General features: G+C 34.8%; 1 protein-coding gene across 1 annotated transcript in view; it reads left to right on the top strand.

Annotated features, from left to right (window-relative positions):
- Positions 1–20,000, top strand: part of LOC135202362 (uncharacterized) — a 348,084-nt gene that overhangs the window by 203,784 nt on the left and 124,300 nt on the right. The window contains 3 exon segments of the mRNA XM_064231725.1: positions 8,283–8,378; positions 9,467–10,096; positions 10,367–10,460. Coding sequence (XP_064087795.1) covers positions 8,283–8,378; positions 9,467–10,096; positions 10,367–10,460 — 820 coding nt within the window.

The raw sequence follows: 20,000 nt of genomic DNA, 5'->3' as shown, positions 1-20,000 counted from the left end.
TGGGCGAAATATTCAAATAGATTCAAACTTCATTTTGTCCCTCTGATTTTCTGCGATGCAAGAGCGTCGCGTAGAAGCAGCTGCGGAATCGAATTACTCTACGTACGTCTCGAAGAAGACGCCTCTACGACAGCCGGTGTTCAGGACATTTTAACTTCATAATCATAAGGAGAACTTATGACGTCATCAGCAGAACCGAGTTATGTTGATTTAAGGATGAACTGGGGGACTCTAAAGTGAAATGTCCCGTCATTTAGGTCAGAAATTGTCCGCAGCCTCAAACAGACTTAGCGACACCAGATGAACAAGCAACTAGACGCGCTGAAAGGTCGGCCAATGGGCGGGAATTCTTTCTTACACTCACCTATGCTGGCATAAATGGTCATCAGCTAAACCATAACTATCAGAGCAACCTACTCATTCGATTTTACCTCAAAAGGGCTGGCAACATGCCAAGCCTTAGGACTGGATTGTTTGCTTGTATGGTGTTTTTTACGTTGCATGGAACCAGTGGTTATTCAGCAAAGGGACCAACGGCTTTACGTGGCTTCCGAACCACGTCGAGAGTGAACCTCCATCACCAGGAATACGCATCTCTCACACCTCAATGGAATGCCCGTGAATCGAACTCGCGGCCACCGAGGTGGCAGGCCAAGACCATACAAATCACGCCACTGAGGACTGGATTGGATAAATTTATAGAATCTATACTAAAATGTCAAGCTATGGGGAAACTTCAGCCATTCAGCGCTGAAGAAAGTGCAAACGAATGTGTACTTGGGCGTGATAGTAAAAATTGGAGAAAACCTGCACTTCGAAGTAACAGTTAAAGAGATTGAACAGCAGGACTGAAGAATGAAAGTAAACTAAATGGCAAAATGTGGCTGCAGCAGGGGACCGAAGGGACCCTGCAAACACCCTTCAGTACACCGCGTGAGGTTCACGGACGGCACTAATCCATTACATGGCTAAGCCTCAGGATATGCAACAAGGAATTCCGTTTTCGCTGACTCGCTTTGCACTTGATTTATTAACTGGAGTCGCTATAACAGTGACCATTACATCTGATATTGGGGTAATTATTCTCGTGAAGGGCACATGGCCTGCGAGTTTGACCTAATTTGCTATAACGAAATAGCTGATGTTTATTATTATTATTATTATTATTATTATTATTATTATTATTATTATTATCAAACAAGCCCACAGGGGTCATTGACTTGAAATTCAAACTTCTAAAGACTATGCTGTTCGTTAGGAAGAATTAAGAGGAGTTAACGGGAAATACAGAAGACCTCATTTATTATAAAAGGAAAAATAAATTTCAATTAATATATAAATAAAACTGTATTAAAATACAATGACACCAGTATTAAGGTAGTAATGCATAGCATCTTCGCTTGAACTTTTGAAGTTTCAATTACACAACATCAGCTTAGCAAACTTCGTATTATATTAAACCCTTAAAGTGCAATTAAACAAATCTAATAGTATCTATTTCCAGACTAGAGAAAATGCTTTATGGACAATAAAATATGGATTTTACCCTTTATTCATAGTTATTTACATATTCTTTAAGAAAAACTGTTCTGTAATAAGTTTACTCAGTTTTTCAGAAGTTTACCGAAAACATATTAAATTCTTCATAGAATTCCAATGAAATATTCAAACGACAATGCTCTAGTAATCTGTATTCCTTATGGCGAAAATAGTATAACTGTACTTATTATAATATAATAAATATATATAATATTATATATAGTATATATTGGATAATATATATATATATATATATATATATATATATATATATATATATATATATATATATATATATATTATATATAATATGGAGTTATAAATGAAGAGTTAAGCAAATCACAAAAAACACGGTGACGAACTAATTTCGTTGAGCATGGGAAAAACGCAACGGGAGCCCATTAGGACTGACTTCTATATCTGCCAAACATAGCCTTCTCCTATTTCTCTCACAAAACTCATCCTCCATCACTGAGTAACATCTATTTTTGAAAGTCCTGGAACCTCAATATAGATCACATTTTGTAGTTTTTTAAGAGTCAATTGTTGTCTCCTCGTTATAATTAGATTTTATATTTTGACGCCGTTAGAGTATTCGGACTAACGTGAGAATAATTCCCTCTCCTTTCCGAGGCCGATGTTCAAATAATTCATCCTAAATGTCTACTGTTTGAATATTCATGCATCTAAATTTGTGAGGAGGAATTAATCCAAAAAATGTTCACCTTTTTGTCTTACATATTTTATTTCATTAACCTTCAGCAACTGCCACAAACTCTACCGAGATGGGCGAAATGTTCAAATAGATTCAAACTTCATTTGGCCCCTCTGGTTATCTGCGATGCAAGAGCGTCCCGTATATATGTGTATATATATATATATATATATATATATATATATATATATATATATATATATACATATATATATATATGTATATATATATATATATACATATATATATATATATATGTATATATATATATATATGCAAAATAAAAAAACACTGTATCGTGCTTCTAATAATTCAATAGAGGGATCCACAGTAATATCCTTGTTTATATATAATATATTTTATACAAAGCTTAAAGCTTTCGTCCATCCTACTGTGGACTTGATCACTAAGCAAATGAGACATGGGTATTGGTGAAGAATTCCAATAAACATAAACAAACACAAAGACAAAGAACATTAACAAGGTTAAAAAATTCGAACAAGTCATTGGGTCGTTTGCCTTTCCATAATTTCGCTGTGATCTACGGGATATTACTGTGGATCCCTCTATTGATATATATATATATATTATATATATATTTATATATATATATATATATATATATATTTTATATATATATATATAATATATATTTATATTTTATATATATATATATACTATAATATATATATATATATATATCTGTATATATATACACATATATACGGGACGCTCTTGCATCGCAGATAACCAGAGGGGCCAAATGAAGTTTGAATCTATTTGAATATTTCGCCCATCTCGGTAGAGTTTGTGGCAGTTGCTGAAGGTTAATGAAATAAAATATGTAAGACAAAAAGGTGAACATTTTTTGGATTAATTCCTCCTTAAATTAGATGAATATTCAACAGTAGACATTTAGATGAATTATTTGAACATTGGCCTCGGAAAGAGAGGGAAATTATTCTCACGTTAGTCCGAAATACCTCTAACGGCGTCAAATATAAATCTAATTATACGAAGAGGCAACAATTGACTCTTAAAACTACAAAATGTGATCTATATTGAGGTTCCAGGACTTTCAAAAACAGATGTTACTCAGTGATGGAGGATGAGTTTTGCGAGAGAATTAGGAGAAGGCTATGTTCGCAGATATAGAAGTCAGTCCTAATGGGCTCCCGTGCGTTTTTCCATGCTCAACGAAAATAGTTTGTCACTGTGTTTGTGATTAGCTGGACTTTTCATTTATAACCACTTATATACTGTATATATATATATATATATATATATATATATATATATATATATATATATATATATATATATATATATCTGTGTGTGTGTGTGTGTGTGTAAAACGTAATGCACTAATTAAATTCCTTGGTCCCACGCATAAAATTTAAGGTAGAATGGGAAAACAATAACCAAATCCTCTTTTTAGATGTCTTAATCATCAGAACTAATAACACTATACATTCACTGTCTATAGGCAAAAGACATTCTCACTTTCATACATATATTTTTATAGCTATCATGACATTTTAAGTGAAACTCGGCATAGCAAGTAACTTATTTCTTAGACTCTGAGAATTTGCATCCCAGATTTCCTTAACAAAGAACTTGAAATAATCAGAAATCAACTTATCTTGTTAAATTACCCCAAGATCACAATAGAAAAAGCCATACAAAAAGCAAAGAACATTTTTTACAAACCTACAGAAAACAAAGAAAAGGAAAAATACACACACGACATCATAATTCCACACGTATATAATTTAAGGGAGATCACACAAACCTAAGGCCCCTTGTACCCGTTTATCTTCACTCACCCGAATACACTAGGGAAATCATTAATAAACATTCAGCAGAAACCAGTTTCCAAAAACATTGGAGTTTATGAAATACCTTGTAGGGACTGTGATAGGTCATATTTCAGTTTCACTGGTAAATGTCTCTCGGAAAGATTAACACAACATATACGATCCGTTAGATATGAACAACATAGCTCGGCAATTTTTTATCATATAAATAGCACGAACCATACCATGGATTGGTACTCATCCCGAATTTTATACAAGAGCAGCTGTCGATACAAATGTCAAATGGTGGAATCTTCACTCATAAAGCAACAAGATAATAGGTTCAACCTTTCCAATGGATCTTGGGACTCGGATCAGTTAGATAACATCTTCCTCAAGGCAACAATGAAGCGGATTAAGACAATTAACAGAACCCGAGATGGCTCAGCGACGTCCCCAGGCATCGCCTAAAGGCATCATATCTCCTGCTATATAATATTTCACTAATGAAACTCCTTCTGTCAGTCACTGCTTGATAAGGGTGGAAGTAAGTCGACCGAAATAGTCCTTAGCTTTAAAACAGTGTTTTAATGGGCCTTTTATACTTGAGGTGTATCCTGTTTTAAAAGAAGAATTTATTTACACACACACACACACACACACACACACACACACACACACACACACACATATATATGTATAATATATAATTAAAAAAATAATAACTATATATATATATATATATATAGGTATGTATGTATGTATGTATGTGTATGTAATGTGTATCTAATATATATATGTGTGTGTATGTATATCTATATATTATATATATAATTCTTATAATATAGTAATATATAGATTATTATAATAATCATATATATAATATAAATACATGACAAACACACACATATACATACATGCATACAATGCAACGCTAATAATTTAACTTTTCCATGTAAACAATGAAGCAATATATTAAAATAGACGATGAAATCGCATTGAATACTCTTCTGTTATAATTGAAGAACTGTTAATTGCTAGTTTCTAAGAATGATGCAGACTTTCCGTGTGCTCATAAATAAAAGGGGGGAAAGCCATTACTACAAACGTGTAACAGAGTCTAATTCACGGCCTAACCATAACAATACATTTAAACAAAACCAAATGAATTCTGATCACTGCTCTGTCACCCGAGAGAGAGAGAGAGAGAGAGATAAAATATCCCACCATTAGTCTACACTATTTAGGCTTCAGTGAACAAAAAAAAGTACATACGCAATGCTCTTCCATCAATAACACTGCTGCGATGCCTTCTGCCTTAACGAACGTTTGATCGCTTCGAAAAAGGCCTCAATTTTATTGCTAACGACGCCATATATTATATGTTTTCATTAGAAGAGTAATAATATTCCAGAGAGAGAGAGAGAGAGAGAGAGAGAGAGAGAGAGAGAGAAGGTACCCTATTAATAGAGCATTATTACTAAGAAACCTCTTGAAAAGACTGTAAGAGAAAACGGAACGGTATTTTACTGTGAGAGAGAGAGAGAGAGAGAGAGAGAGAGAGAGAGAGAGAGAGAGAGAGAGGATCCTTATAGTCGAGCATTGAAGAGACTCTGTAAGTCCAAGAGAAAACGGAACGAATTAAAAAGAATGAATTAATCGCTAATCGTAAAATACAAAAGTAAGTGTAAAACTGAACGTTTTTATAACTATGACTGGCCATATCTAACCGTCCGAATCTCCTTGTTCACGTCCAGGGAGAACATGGATCAAAATGATAATTATACACATGCACTTACATAACTGCAAAATCAATTCTGATTACTGGTAGGTAGATACCATAAGGCATTTCTGAGGCTTGACTTTTTTTTTTTTTTTTTTTTTTTTTTTGAAAGATCAATAAAATCTGGGAAACGGACAGGTGTGATGTGAAAATTTCAGCGCTCCTTTTGACACTGATAAGGCAATTTTGGATGTGAACTCACAGCTGAGACCGAATATGAGAGTAATAATCCAAGCGTGTCTCAGTGGAGGGAAATACAATTGTTACTGAGTGTAAAAGTCGATCGATCTTGAATTCCCTTACCTCATTCAGTACTTATTATTTCCAGATGTCCTTCGCATTTCCAGTTCATTCAATAAAACGACGTACGTGATGTCTGTAATTTTAGAGATATCAATAGTACATACAAGCGTTTCTAAACAATCCGGTGTTACAAATATTCTTACACATTCTTCCTGTTACAAGATTTTTATTATTTAATTCTTATTATTATTGTTATTATTATTATTGTTATTAATTGTTATTATTCTTATTATTATTATTATTATTATTTTAATGGGCACAATTTTCAGTGTCGAAAATTATGACAATGATTGCAGGTCCAAATAATATCGCATGTGAAGTATAAAGTCTTTAATAATAAGAGTTTTCGAACCTTGTATTAGGTTCATCTTCAGTCAAGATGAACCTAGTACAAGGTTCATCTTCAGTCAAGGTGAATGTAGTACAAGGTTCGAAAGCTCTTATTATTAAAGACTTTATACTTCACATGCGATATTAGTGGTGGACCTGCAGTCATATTATTATTATTATTATTATTATTATTATTATTATTATTATTATTATTATTATTATTATATTGATACACAGGATAGCCCGACTCTTTGTTTTTACTTATATGTTTCTTTTAGATTTTAACAATTAAATGACAATTTTCAAAAAGTTTACATTGGGATTAATTTCAAACGACGAAGTTTCTGTCAAAACTTCAATGATCGATTTATTTCCAAAACTTAACACCCGCTGCTGATTCTACTTTGGACAATCACACAACTAAATGTTTAATTGTTATCCATTACTATACAAACATGCTCATACATCACACGTACGTGCACATCAAATTCATACAGCTTCACATGCAAAATGGGAATGCATGTGCAAGAAATAATACGAATGACATGCAAAGAGTTTACTTTTAACGAATGGCTCACTGTTAAAACTATTCCCAATGTGACAAGAACATAAGCTATGTATGGACACTTTTACCAAGTTCCTGGAAGAAATAAGGATGGAAAAGTAATTTTAAAAGTGGTTGGGCAAAGGTTAAATGATATTGAATAATACTTATGAATACTATGAAAGAGGATGTTTATTCTAATAGGATGGGAGAAAATGTTCATGGTAACGTTAACAGTGATATATACTAGAGTCTGTGGAAGCATGAACAACAGAGATGTATGTTTTGCAGATATTCACAGAATAAATATTCATGAAAAAGTTATTTTAGAGTATATGTCACTGGCGATGGTGGAACAAAGCACAGCCTCACAATTAGTGAGATCACACATGAAGAGGCAATAAAGAAAAAAATAAACGGAAATTCTTTCATGGAAATAAAAGGTAGGTGCATTGCATGCCTGAAAAATTCACATCTTTGTGAATACGGAAGGATGAAACACCATGAAAAACAAGGCGTGATCCGACCTCCAGCTAAAATCTACGGTCAAACAGTGCCGTTGTTTCACCAATGAAAATCAAAATAAACACTCTATATTTCACTAGAAATAATTGTTCTGCACCGTTTAACATGCACATTATTTATTTTTTACATTTTCATTCTAATAAATAAATCATAAATATACTATTCGAAAATTCCTTTATCTTTAACTCCATAGACCTTTCCTACAGCCCCCAACAACAATAACAAAGTAGTTTGTAGGCTTACTTCCCGAGTACGAAAAAAAAAGTTTAAGTGTAGCATCAGGAGAATTCGCGGAATCAATGCATTGTTACATCATGGGTCAGCGGGGTACATGAAAGGGAATGAGATGAATATGAAAAATATTAAGGAAAAAGAAAAAGCGAGATTTCTATATTTACAAATGAAATAAACAAGGAAAATATATTGTCAGTGTTCTGCGAGTATAAAATCATAAGAAAAAGATACGAATGATAGCTACTGTCAAGGGGTTGATACTGCCGACCAATTCCCTGGTTGAAATTACGAAGGAACGAGCTCTGTATGTGGGCTTCATCTTAGAAATCATAAACTATATATAACGAAAGGTTGACTTAGGAAGTACTTGCATTAAACCAACAGGTTTTAGGAAAATTGCTATTTTAGATGGTAAACACAAATATATCTCGCGCACCAAAGAAAGAAAAATGTCGAATCAAATTATAAGGAAATACAGACACAACTAACTCTTCTGTCTCCTACTAATTCCAGAACAGCATGATGGGAGACAAGACCATGGGGGGACCACTGAGCCAACAGCAGCGACAGCAACAGGCCGCCCAGCAGCAATTCCAACAGAAACTCTCTGTGAGTAAACCTTTGACATGCTTAGAATGGTCTGTGTTGCATCTTTTGGGTTCTCCCTTGCTAATACGTACTGAGACTTTCAGGGAATTTTGGATTGAAACCGAGTCTTTTATCCAACCAGTTCTCTTACCTGCTGGTCACTGAATTGCTTTTATTATATATCATATATCAGCACCTTGCTCGGTATGCAGATTTTCCGGCCATATTTGGAATGAATATACATATATCTATTTTTTTTTACAAGGACCAAAGGCCTTTGGAGATAGTAAAATGCCCTGTTATATTCGACACGATTTACTCATTCAGTGAAAGAGTACAGTGACGTAGGAAGTGGCTAGTGTCATAATATTTCTCGCAACATCTTCTGTCTTGGTCATAAAAATATATATTTCGTTTTCAAAGATACTTCCTCACTACTTTCAAGCTTCCCAAATATCATTTGTCTTTTATCGACTGTTCTTACCTACATTCATCACGACGTTCCACCCCCAAATTTCACCGTATAAATTCTAGCCCATTTTTTAAGGGAAATTAATCAGTAAATTAACGCAGTGACCTTAAGTATGCTTAACTTGAAATATAAGCATTCTATGGGGTGCAATCCATGCGGGTTTGAGGATTATCATAGGAGCTTGACTGTGCACATTACATGCAAATAGGTATAGTATGCATATTATGTAATTTATAAGCGTGAAAAGGAGCACTTTTAGCATATTATTTTATTTCTTTAAAGCAAAAGTTACCTGGAATGCTATAGGTGTAGTACGTAGCTTATCTTCCTACAATAGCCATGACATTTCTGCAGTGCAAATTACATAGCCGAGTGAGATGCATTTTTTATTTAGTTAGACTAGTAGACATGTTTCCTCATACTCTTAGAGATCACCCCTTTATCCCCCTTGTGCGAGTAAATAGATATAGGGTATGATGACATGGACGCAAACACAGCTGTATTAAAATTTCAGGCTTCCTTATCTTTTTTTGATTGAAAGCCCGATGTATTGTGTGCGGGTTTTTAGTGATGCCACAGTGTGAACAATGTAGTTTAGTAGTTCTTGTGTTGATATAGTGAGTGGCGTGTTCTCCAGCAGGCTGGCCTTGGGAGTGCTCCTCAGCAGCCACCTGCCAAACAGCTATCGGGACCTGCCGGCATTCGTCCTCAGGGTCCGCAATCTCAATTTGGACCCAATAATAAAACAGGACAGCTCAGTTCACCTGGACCACCAGTCCAATTAGGTACAAACAGCCCACAGGGTTCAATGAGACACAATGAACCTTTTATGCCTCAAGGGCCCAAAAGTCCATCTGGCTCACATACTTTACGATCCCAGTTGCCTACAGGTGGTAGTCCTCATGGGCCTTTCTCGACCCCTGGTGCTCCTGGAATGCGCAACGGGTCAGCGTCTCAGGCGGGACGACCTATGGACGCCAATGACATTAAGTCACAGGATTTACATTCTCCTATGCAGTCCCAAGGCAGGTCAGCTGGTTCATTAGGTGGCCCAAATACATCCTCCTCTCTCAGCTCACCCCAGTCCAGGGATGGACACAGTTCACTAGAAAACACCCATGGTCAGCATGCCAACTCACAACAACTACCACCACCATCACAACAACAACAACAACAACAACAACAGCTGCCAACAACGACTACGGTGGGAGGGACGCCCACCACTCAGACTGCGTCGTCCCAACAGCCTGCAGATGAGACTGACAGGGTAGGAAGATCATATAAATTGCCATTCCCTGTCTGTCATTTCCTTCTCCTGTGTAGCTCCCTGGCTTGATGCATGGAAAAATTTTTTACAATATGAATTTTGCTAGAGTTCTGGATTTATTTTTCAATTAAATAATTATTTTTCCTAAGTTTTTTTTGTGCACTGCTAGTCTGAAACGCTTATGAAATTAAAGTCATCAAGAGAACCTTTTTTAAGACTCCCTTTTAGCCTTATACTGACATCTTTTTTAAATATATGCTCACCTTCCAGGGTATGTTCGGCACACAGCCTGACCAGCGAATGGGTCCACATGGAATGCAAAGTCAACAGGATACATTACATCAGGACCAATTAAATGCTGACCGTGAGTATGCCAAACAGTCCTCTAACCTGATCCCTTACAGTTCTTTCCAACCTTTAAGCTCCAACCAACCTAGTCCTCCAAAGTCACTATCTTCCCCAGCAAGGGAACATCACTCTTTGCCAACAAAAAAGTCATTAGATAGTCATGCTAAGTCTGCATATTCACATTCAAACATAGAATCTCTTTCTGAAATGTCAGCCATTAGGAATCACACTTTGGACACCCAAGAGGGGTCTAAGGCAAGACCATCGCCGGTGAAGGAAGCCACAACAAAAAGCCAAACCCAACATCACTCTCCCTCCAACAACAAAGAAAACATGTTCATGAGCCCAACGCAGCCCAGGCCGAGAAATATCAGTGATAGTGACTTAGATGCGGATGAGAAAGTGAAAAGAGAAAGTTCCTTAGAGTCCCCCGCTAAATCTGATGCTAGTGAGTCCGAACGATACCAAGATTCCACTGAAACGGAGTTTTCGGAGGAAGTTACGGCTGAAGATGTAAAGCGGTACCTCTCATTCCTAAATAAACCCAATGACGAATCCCCAAGTGACACTAAGAAAACGGACTTAACCAAACAGGTCACAGATGCTAAAGACAATGGTGCTGACAGTGATAGAGGTATGGGACGTGATGACAAGGTTGTCAAAAAAGAGGAGAGGGAAGGAAGGTTGCGAAGTGAGAGGTGGAGTAGGAGGTAGGAGGAGGTAGGAGGAGGAGGAGGAGGAGGAGGTGGTGGAGGAAGAGTGGGGGAGGAGAGGAGGAGGAGGAGGAGGAGGAGGAGGAACCCACTTCCCCTGGCTTGCTGCAGGCCATGACATACTACGATCGGTCTCCCGGCGAAGTATATACGATCCATGAGGACGAGGAGGAGGCTAGTTCACCCACTGCCCCTGATGGGGTGTCGAGACCACGAAGAAAAGGTAGGGTGCTCGAGAAGTGCTGGTGGTGATCCTGCCTCAATTGCTCACAGATGCCTGACTAACCACGTTCACCAAGGGTACACATTTACTTCTATATATTTATATATCCATTTTCTTTTTACGAACGGTTTTGCGTAGCCTAGATGTACACTAGTCGAAAAGAAAAGATCTAGCACGTATGGCTATCAAACATCATTCAGCATTTTCCAGCTGCAGTACTTTTGGCACATTTTGTCAGTATTAGAATTCTCACACCCACTATTTTGAATAATAAAAATAATAATCTAGATGATTACTCGGACACTGCAAAATTTGCAAGCGATATCAGCAACGCTTCCGTAAAATAGAGTACTAATCAGCAAATTAATAAGCAATTAGTTAATGCATCGAGTCGATCACTTTAACGGAAGGGATTCGCTAAACTAAATAAGAAGAAAATAATTTGTTATGTCTCTGTGAGATTTATTTATTTACCATAATATATAACATGATCAAGACATGCAACATTGGAATGCAAAAGACATGAGAGTTCGGCGTTTTGAAACTGATAGTGCAATAGGTATCACCAGCTTGAAGGCTCAGGAAGTAGAATGATCTATACAACAACCAAACATACACATAAACATACACAAAAAGACTAAATGATTTGAGTTGATTGGATTGACAGTAATTATAGACCTAAAAGCTTTATTATATATATATATATATATATATATATATATATATATATATATATATATATATATATATATATATAGTGTGTGTGTGTGTGTGTGTGTGTGTGTGTGTATGACTACATATGATGTAAATGTTTATTTATATATATGAGACTCTCAAATACACACACACACGCATACTATATAGATATCATATATATATATAATATATAATTATATATATATATATATATATATCTATAGTATATATATTCTATATATATACTATATATATATATTATAGTATATGTTGGGGTTTTTGGGTGGGGGGGGGGATATATTATATATATATATATATAGATACTAGATATATATATATATATAATAATAATATATATATATGATGTGTGTGTGTTTGAGTCTCATATATATAAATAAACATTTACATCATATGCAGTCATATACACAAACATTCAAAACATAACATACGTGCATATATACACACACACATGATATATATATATATATATATATATTTATATATATATATATATATATATATATATATATATATATATATATATATATATATATTATATATATATATATATATGCACGCATGTGACGATGAGCACGAAAGCGTTTGTGACAACCAAAATCGAAAAGGGTCAATCGTACACATGCGTGACGTGACCGACCTACACAGCGACTGCTCTGAATCTGCATCACAGACAAATATTTGCATCCGTTCCCATAACGACTCACGCATCACTGTGCGAAACTAGCTTTAGAGAATTACACACGCACAATGCAACTTCGACAAAGCAGCAGCTCTGAACTCGTAAGTTGACGTAAACAGTTCGCAATATTGCCAATGTCTGGAGCCTCGCCTCGCAGGATCCTTTAGCTCACTCAATGCCGAGTCGAGTCAAAAGACAAGGGATCGAACGCCAGCAATAAAGAGTTTGCTATCCAGGCTATCGTCATGTTATCAAATATCGTAACCTTCATGCTAGTGAAATAATCAGGTACACGGCGCAAACTTTACGGGCTCGTCGAATAAACCAATAACGGGGGGAGTCGCGTGGATTCACGCGATGTCGAGAAAAACGAAATAATAATTCATGTGTTGATTAACTTTGGTACATTTCGCCTGACATATGCAAATTATACACACACACACACACAAACATATCTAGTAGTATATATATATATATATATATATATATATATAATATATATATATATATATATATATACTACCATGCACTCCGGTGTTGGGATATGTTTATAATATCATTTATACGTAATGTATATACTTGACTGCATTTCACATTGTGTCTATGCATAACCAAGGATACACAGACTGGATACATCTTTCTTATACAATATTCATATTTATGGAGTGCATAAATTAACCAATGAATAAAAATATTCTTCATATTAAGGGGAATACGATCTCCTTTTCCGTAGCCCCCAAAAACCATGGCTTGACAAGACACAAGCTCACCTAAATGATAATAGGAGAAAGACATAACTTGTAGTTACCTTGCAAATATATATATATATATATATATATATATATAATATATATATATATGTGTGTGTATATGTTATATGTATATATATTATATATTTATATATTATATATATATATATATATATATATATATATATAATATATGCGATCTCCGTGTTCTTTCGAACAACTGCAGTGCAATGCCTGAATTTCAGAGCCACGTTAAATTTTTTTTTTATTTTCAAGAATCTTCGACTGTTTACACACAAATTAAAAAGAAGACATTAAAAAGGGGGAAAGGGAAAATATCTGAGGTAAATTCCAAGAGCTTGTCCTAAAAGAGCTTATCCTAATCGTTACTAAATCTTTACAGCTGAGTACCGTAGTGTGACGCAATCACCACTGCTATCTGGCCACTTGTCAATTTTCGCTCCGTTAAAAACTAATGGGGCCTTATTTGAGACCCATATATTCTGTTTGATAAAAATGCATATATATCTATATATATATATATATATATATATATATATATATATATATATATATATATAAAATGAAATACCTGTTGATTATAAAAAATCAAATGACAACTAAGCATCATGTATCATATATAACATTATATAAATACTTATTTTTCTTAATACAATTATATTGACGATGTCACGGGCGATTCAAATCCGGGCCTTTTCATTTCTTATGGAGTAAAAACAGCCAGGTCGCCCCGCACGTGACCCGCGACGTCATGGCTACGATACTCTATATAAAATTATCACTATCAAACCATATGACTGCCTAACCCTCTCTTTCTCGCTCAGTTATACATCACAGACTATGAAAGTGGTTTCATCTAAAGGACAGCCACATACGAAAATATAATTATTGGGATTATCACTATACAGTAACTCAGCCCATTGCAGCATTACTTAGTTGCATTAGTAGTCTATTCACATTAACAGATTTGGCTTAATAACAACGCATGAGTAGGTATTCTGAATCACAGTTTTTTATAATCACGGAATATGTTCAGAATGATTCAATTTATTGTTGCTCGGTACAGAATTAGAGGAATATTAACTCTTTTTTCTCATATATATATATATATTATATAATATATATATATATATATTATATATATATATATATATATATATATACATATGTATGTATGTATTAAATAAAGTGTATGTTTATGTATATGCGCAAAAGTTTTTAGGTACAGTATACACATAACTTGTATTCCATAAACAGTAGAAACTGCCAAGCTACAGCCGGAAAAAAAAAACTTGAGTGCAGTTATAGTGCACCTGCATAAACATGAAAAAAAAATCTGTTTCAACAATTTAACATATTTCTAAAAACCCTGAACATGCACCCTTATAGGTCATGCTCCCTATTTGCTTGATGTTCCATATATCTTGACCACTAAAGACAAAAGAGCTAAATATATATATATATATATATATATATATATATATATATATATATATATATATATATATATATATATATATATAGATATAATATACAGGCATAATATACACATGTATATGTATTATATATATATATATATATATATATATAATTATATAGTATATATAGTACTATACATTTTTAATTTAAATATGTAGCGTACGTTATATAGTAGTATACCTACACGGATTAATTTTAATTCATCTCTCCCCAATCAAACAACAATCCAAGCTGGATGAAGAGCAAATATGCGTTAGAACTGTAATGTGTTTGCCGCTGTTATCCTAAGTATACATATTTCATACTAATGTTTAAATAAACATATTATCTCACATACGGACTGTGTACACTTCTTACTTATTTAACATGAAATGGGTAATTGCACATGAACAGACTAGTGTTTGTTAACTGGACATTTCTGTATTCATTTACTGAGACATTTTGGAGTGGTTATTGCAAATGTTTATTATGATTATATATATATATATATATATATATATATATATATATATATATATATATACACATGTAATATATACAATTAGTGTGTGATTACTGATTTATGGCTAATAAATCTGGCGTCACAACATCTAGGTTGTTGACTCCGTAATAAAATTAGATAAGCTTAGGTTTAATCACATCTGGAAATGCATATATACTCTGCAGTCATACAAACATTTATTAGTTGCAGTCCTAGTGATGGCCCACACACCTCTGCAATGTCTTTTAACATCCTTAAAGAAATATCAATGGCCAATGAAATAATTAAAATTATTTAAAAATAAAAAACAAGAATTGCGCCGAAGTTTCTTCAGCGCAAGCGAGTTTTCTGTACAGTGTAATGCTGTATGAACCTTAGCCAATTAAGCTTTCAGCCACGGCCCAGTGCCGGCCTTTCCAATAGCTTTCCCGGGCGCACGATCATGGAGAAATTTGCTCTTAAATAAAATAAATACTAGCATGGCTAGCGGGTTGCAATTTGATATGTTTAATGATTGGAGAGTGGACGATCAACATACCAATTTACAGCCCTCTAGCCTCAGTAGTTTTCAAGATCTGAGGGTGGACAGAACAGTGCGGACGGACGGACAAATACATAGCCACCTTAATAGCATTCTTTTGCAGAAGACTAAAAAACTGAGTCGGACTTCTCAGTAGTTTTGAATGCAGTATTTTATTTTAACACTCGCTAAGAGTAATGCAAATTACCCATAAAGAATAAATGACTCCGACTGGAAATCTTGAGCCTTATCAATCTATTGACACAGAAAATTCCAGTGACTCGGTTGCTGCCAATAAGCACCAAAAGGAACTGAAAAGTTATTTTGCCTTTTTAAATGAAAAGGCCATCATCAGAATATACTAACCAAATTCCCTTGCGTAGGCGTTGCCCAAAGATAAGTGAAAGAATAGACTAAAATCCCGCTGTTTTTCGTAAATATATTAAAAACGATAAAATTCACTATAGCTTCAAGACTAACTGGTCTCCTCTTCAGGTTTTTCTTTAATCATCTGAAGAGGAGACAAGTTGGTCTTGAAACTGTGCTGAATTTTAACATTTTTAATATATTTCAAAACTACATCGGGATTTCAATCTATTCACACAGCACAAGTGTGAGTATATATTACATATATTTGCACGTAAGAGAAGAGTAACGCCATTTAAAGTAAGTTTGATATAAGCAACAAACAAACAAAGAAAAAGAAATCCCTTAATATTTAGTTATGGCTAATCGATATTTTTTACAAATTACACGAATGTGAATGATCTACCATTAAAAAAAAAATAAGAAAAAAAAACTTTTCAACTCTCGCCACTAAGTTCCCGATCTCATAACTTCCGATCACCTCTTTGATAGTCAAAGTCTGTATATATTTTAAACCTCTTATCTTTTTCGGCTCAAGTTTATTACTCATTATGAATGCAAATCGGTCGGACTGGAGGCAGAGCCGGCTAAACCTCAGGAAAACGGGACCACTTCCATTCAGCTCCCAGCGTAAAAGGACATAAGTGTGTCTGGTATTTGTATAAAGGCAGTATTTAGAAGTCATGATGCCAAAGTTGATGAATCGATATATTATATGCATAAGTGTGTGTTTGTGTGTCTTCACTTGATGTAATGGACCCAGAAGACTTTAGTGTATCGGGGTAACAATACCGGCTCTTGTCTCCATCCGGGCATAAGTCTATCCAAGGCGTGCAACTGGTTTATACATACAAATATATATATACTATATATATATATATATATATATATATATATATATATATATATACATATATTCATATATATATATATATATATATATATATACATACGCAACTAGAATACAGCGTCTATTCAAAACTAACACGGCCAGCTTATATTACAAGAGCTGTGTGACAGTGCTGACGTAGTACAATGAAGGGTGGTACAAACACACCAACGAAACTTAACGTTCACTAATAATCAGCTCACTTGCCGCGCATAAACAAACACGGAGACAGGGCAATGGCGGCAGCGAAGTGCAAATTATTAGCGTGGTTGGGAGGACGCCCGTTGGAATGTGCGTCCTTAAATCTTCCCTAAGGAAATATTCCTGCCTTTCATGAGGTGAGTTTCTTCTCTCTCTCTCTCTCTCTCTCTCTCTCTCTCTCTCTCTCTCTCTCTCTCTCTGGGTAAAGTTTTGTGTATGTTTCTGGAAGGGAGGAGGATTATGGCGTGTGAAAAGTTTGACAACTCGAAAGTTTAAGAGCTCCGGTATTCGAGTTGTAGTAGATTTTGCTAGATTCACTTACCTTGTAAGAGAAATTCCAAAAGGGGGAAAGTTTCGGACATGGAAATACCACACGCGCCTATGAAAGGCGTGACATAATGCAGCTTTATGCATGCTGACATACACACGGACCCTTAAGTATAAGGTGTCAAAGAATAATCAAATACACATACATATGTACATGAATACTATAAATATATATATATATATATATATATATATATATATATATATATATATATATATATATATATATATATATATATATATATATATATATATAGTACTGGTAAGCTTCTTAGGCACAAAGATATGGTAAATTCAATTGCATTCCACATAGGAAAATGAAAATGGTATATCTCAGAAAATCCCAACAGTTTCGTCCTCCAATGGAACCTCTCTTGGAGCGTTTATTAATACACGCTCCAAGAAGAGGTCCATTGGAGGACGAAATTGTTGGGATTTTCTGAAATATACCATTTTCATTTTCCTAAGTGAAATACACTGAAATATAATATATATATATATATATATTATATATATATATATATATATATATATATATATATATAATATATATAATATATATATATAGATATACATACACACACGTGTGTGTATGTGCTTATGTATATAACTCTCTAGAAAATACTTGGATTCCTAAAGCCAGACGTAGCCCAGGCTATGAAATTATTCTATTTACAAAAAGCGACTATTAACATATAAAACCCCTGAACTGACAGATCTAAGAGTTTCAATTTCGGTACCGTGGATATATATTTCAATACCTAAATTTACTTGGCCTAACACAAATCAGAATACCAGCCAAACTAACTCAGATGGCTGTCATTTGGTTATTATATTTTGCCGTAAGCTTCCAGTTCTACACACACACGGATGAACGAAAACAAATAACAACAGGATGTTTGTTATCAGAGATCCCCCTGGGGAGATCACTGCGCGAAATGATTTCGATAGAATTGTGACTATTTCCAGTCATCATTCAAATCTCTGACAGATGCTATTTCTCGTCATGTTACGATGAAATGTGAAGTCCATTACAATTTGATCTGCCTCACATCAGCATTCGTCATTGAAATAATAATGATATTAAAAAGGTAACATAAAACTCTTTTGATGAGAAACAGACGCAGCAAGCTGTTAGTGTCGTTTACTAATTTGATCTTGATGTTGTGGTTTTTTTCTAGGTGATTTTTTTCTTCTTTTTTTTTTTGATAACCACAATACTGATTATACAAAAAGTACGAATTACATAAATGTGGTTTTCACATTAAAATCACAATAGCAGCGTGTTATCAATCACCCAAACCTAATCATACGTAAAATAAAAATCTTTACGAATCTTCATGTTTGTTCGGAGATGTTTCGACATCAAATAATACCATAAACTAACAAAACGAAACCATCTGAACTGACATACAGGTAGTTTAACAGGGTTTACTCACTTCCAGAAGCCAAGTTTTGGGAGTTCTCAAATTCGGACGTGATATGCAGGCTAATACTGACAGACACAGTCATGAATAGGCTATGCATAAGCTAATATGTACTATAGTAGATGCACATCAACCGTGCATTTGATGTCTTGGCCAGTCCCTTACGAAGCTCCTGATTGGCTGTTGATAAGCCAATCACAGAGCTAGAAACTCTCAATCTCTCGAGAGAGTTCACATGGGTAGGAGCTATGTTCCACCTCTCCTGAGGGATACGTCTTTCAAAAGTATCCCTCAGGAGAGGTGGAACATACATCCTGCTTATGTGAAGTCTCTCGAGAGACTGAGAGTGACAAGCCCTGTGACTGGCTTATCAACAGCCAATCAGGAGCGTCGTACGGGACGAGCTTATGCACGGTTGATGTGAATCTACTATAGCGGCCCAGTATGTCTAAAGTATATCGCGTGGTGTGCATTGAGGGAGCTGCCCCTCACCGGGACTCCCTTACTGCTAGTAGCCCTTAATTAATGCAGACGAGTATCCGTTTGTTATTGTTCCAAATTACAGACTATTTTGTAAACATAGGTGAGAGTAGCAACCCCCAAATATCCCATAAAACCTACTTTGATAAAAAAAAAATACTAAGCCCTAAAAGAATCTAAGTCCTTAGTGGTTAAGCTAACTTTAGAACAGTTCTGAAGCATTGTGCCAACAGACTAACGTTATTGTGTGTAGCTTTCTGTATCCTCTTATGAAAATTCCCTCT

The sequence above is a fragment of the Macrobrachium nipponense genome, chromosome 30 (assembly GCF_015104395.2).
Source record: "Macrobrachium nipponense isolate FS-2020 chromosome 30, ASM1510439v2, whole genome shotgun sequence".
Classification (NCBI taxonomy): domain Eukaryota; kingdom Metazoa; phylum Arthropoda; class Malacostraca; order Decapoda; family Palaemonidae; genus Macrobrachium; species Macrobrachium nipponense.
The sequence above is the reverse complement of the archived record's forward strand: the minus strand, read 5'-3'. Positions and strand labels throughout refer to the sequence as shown.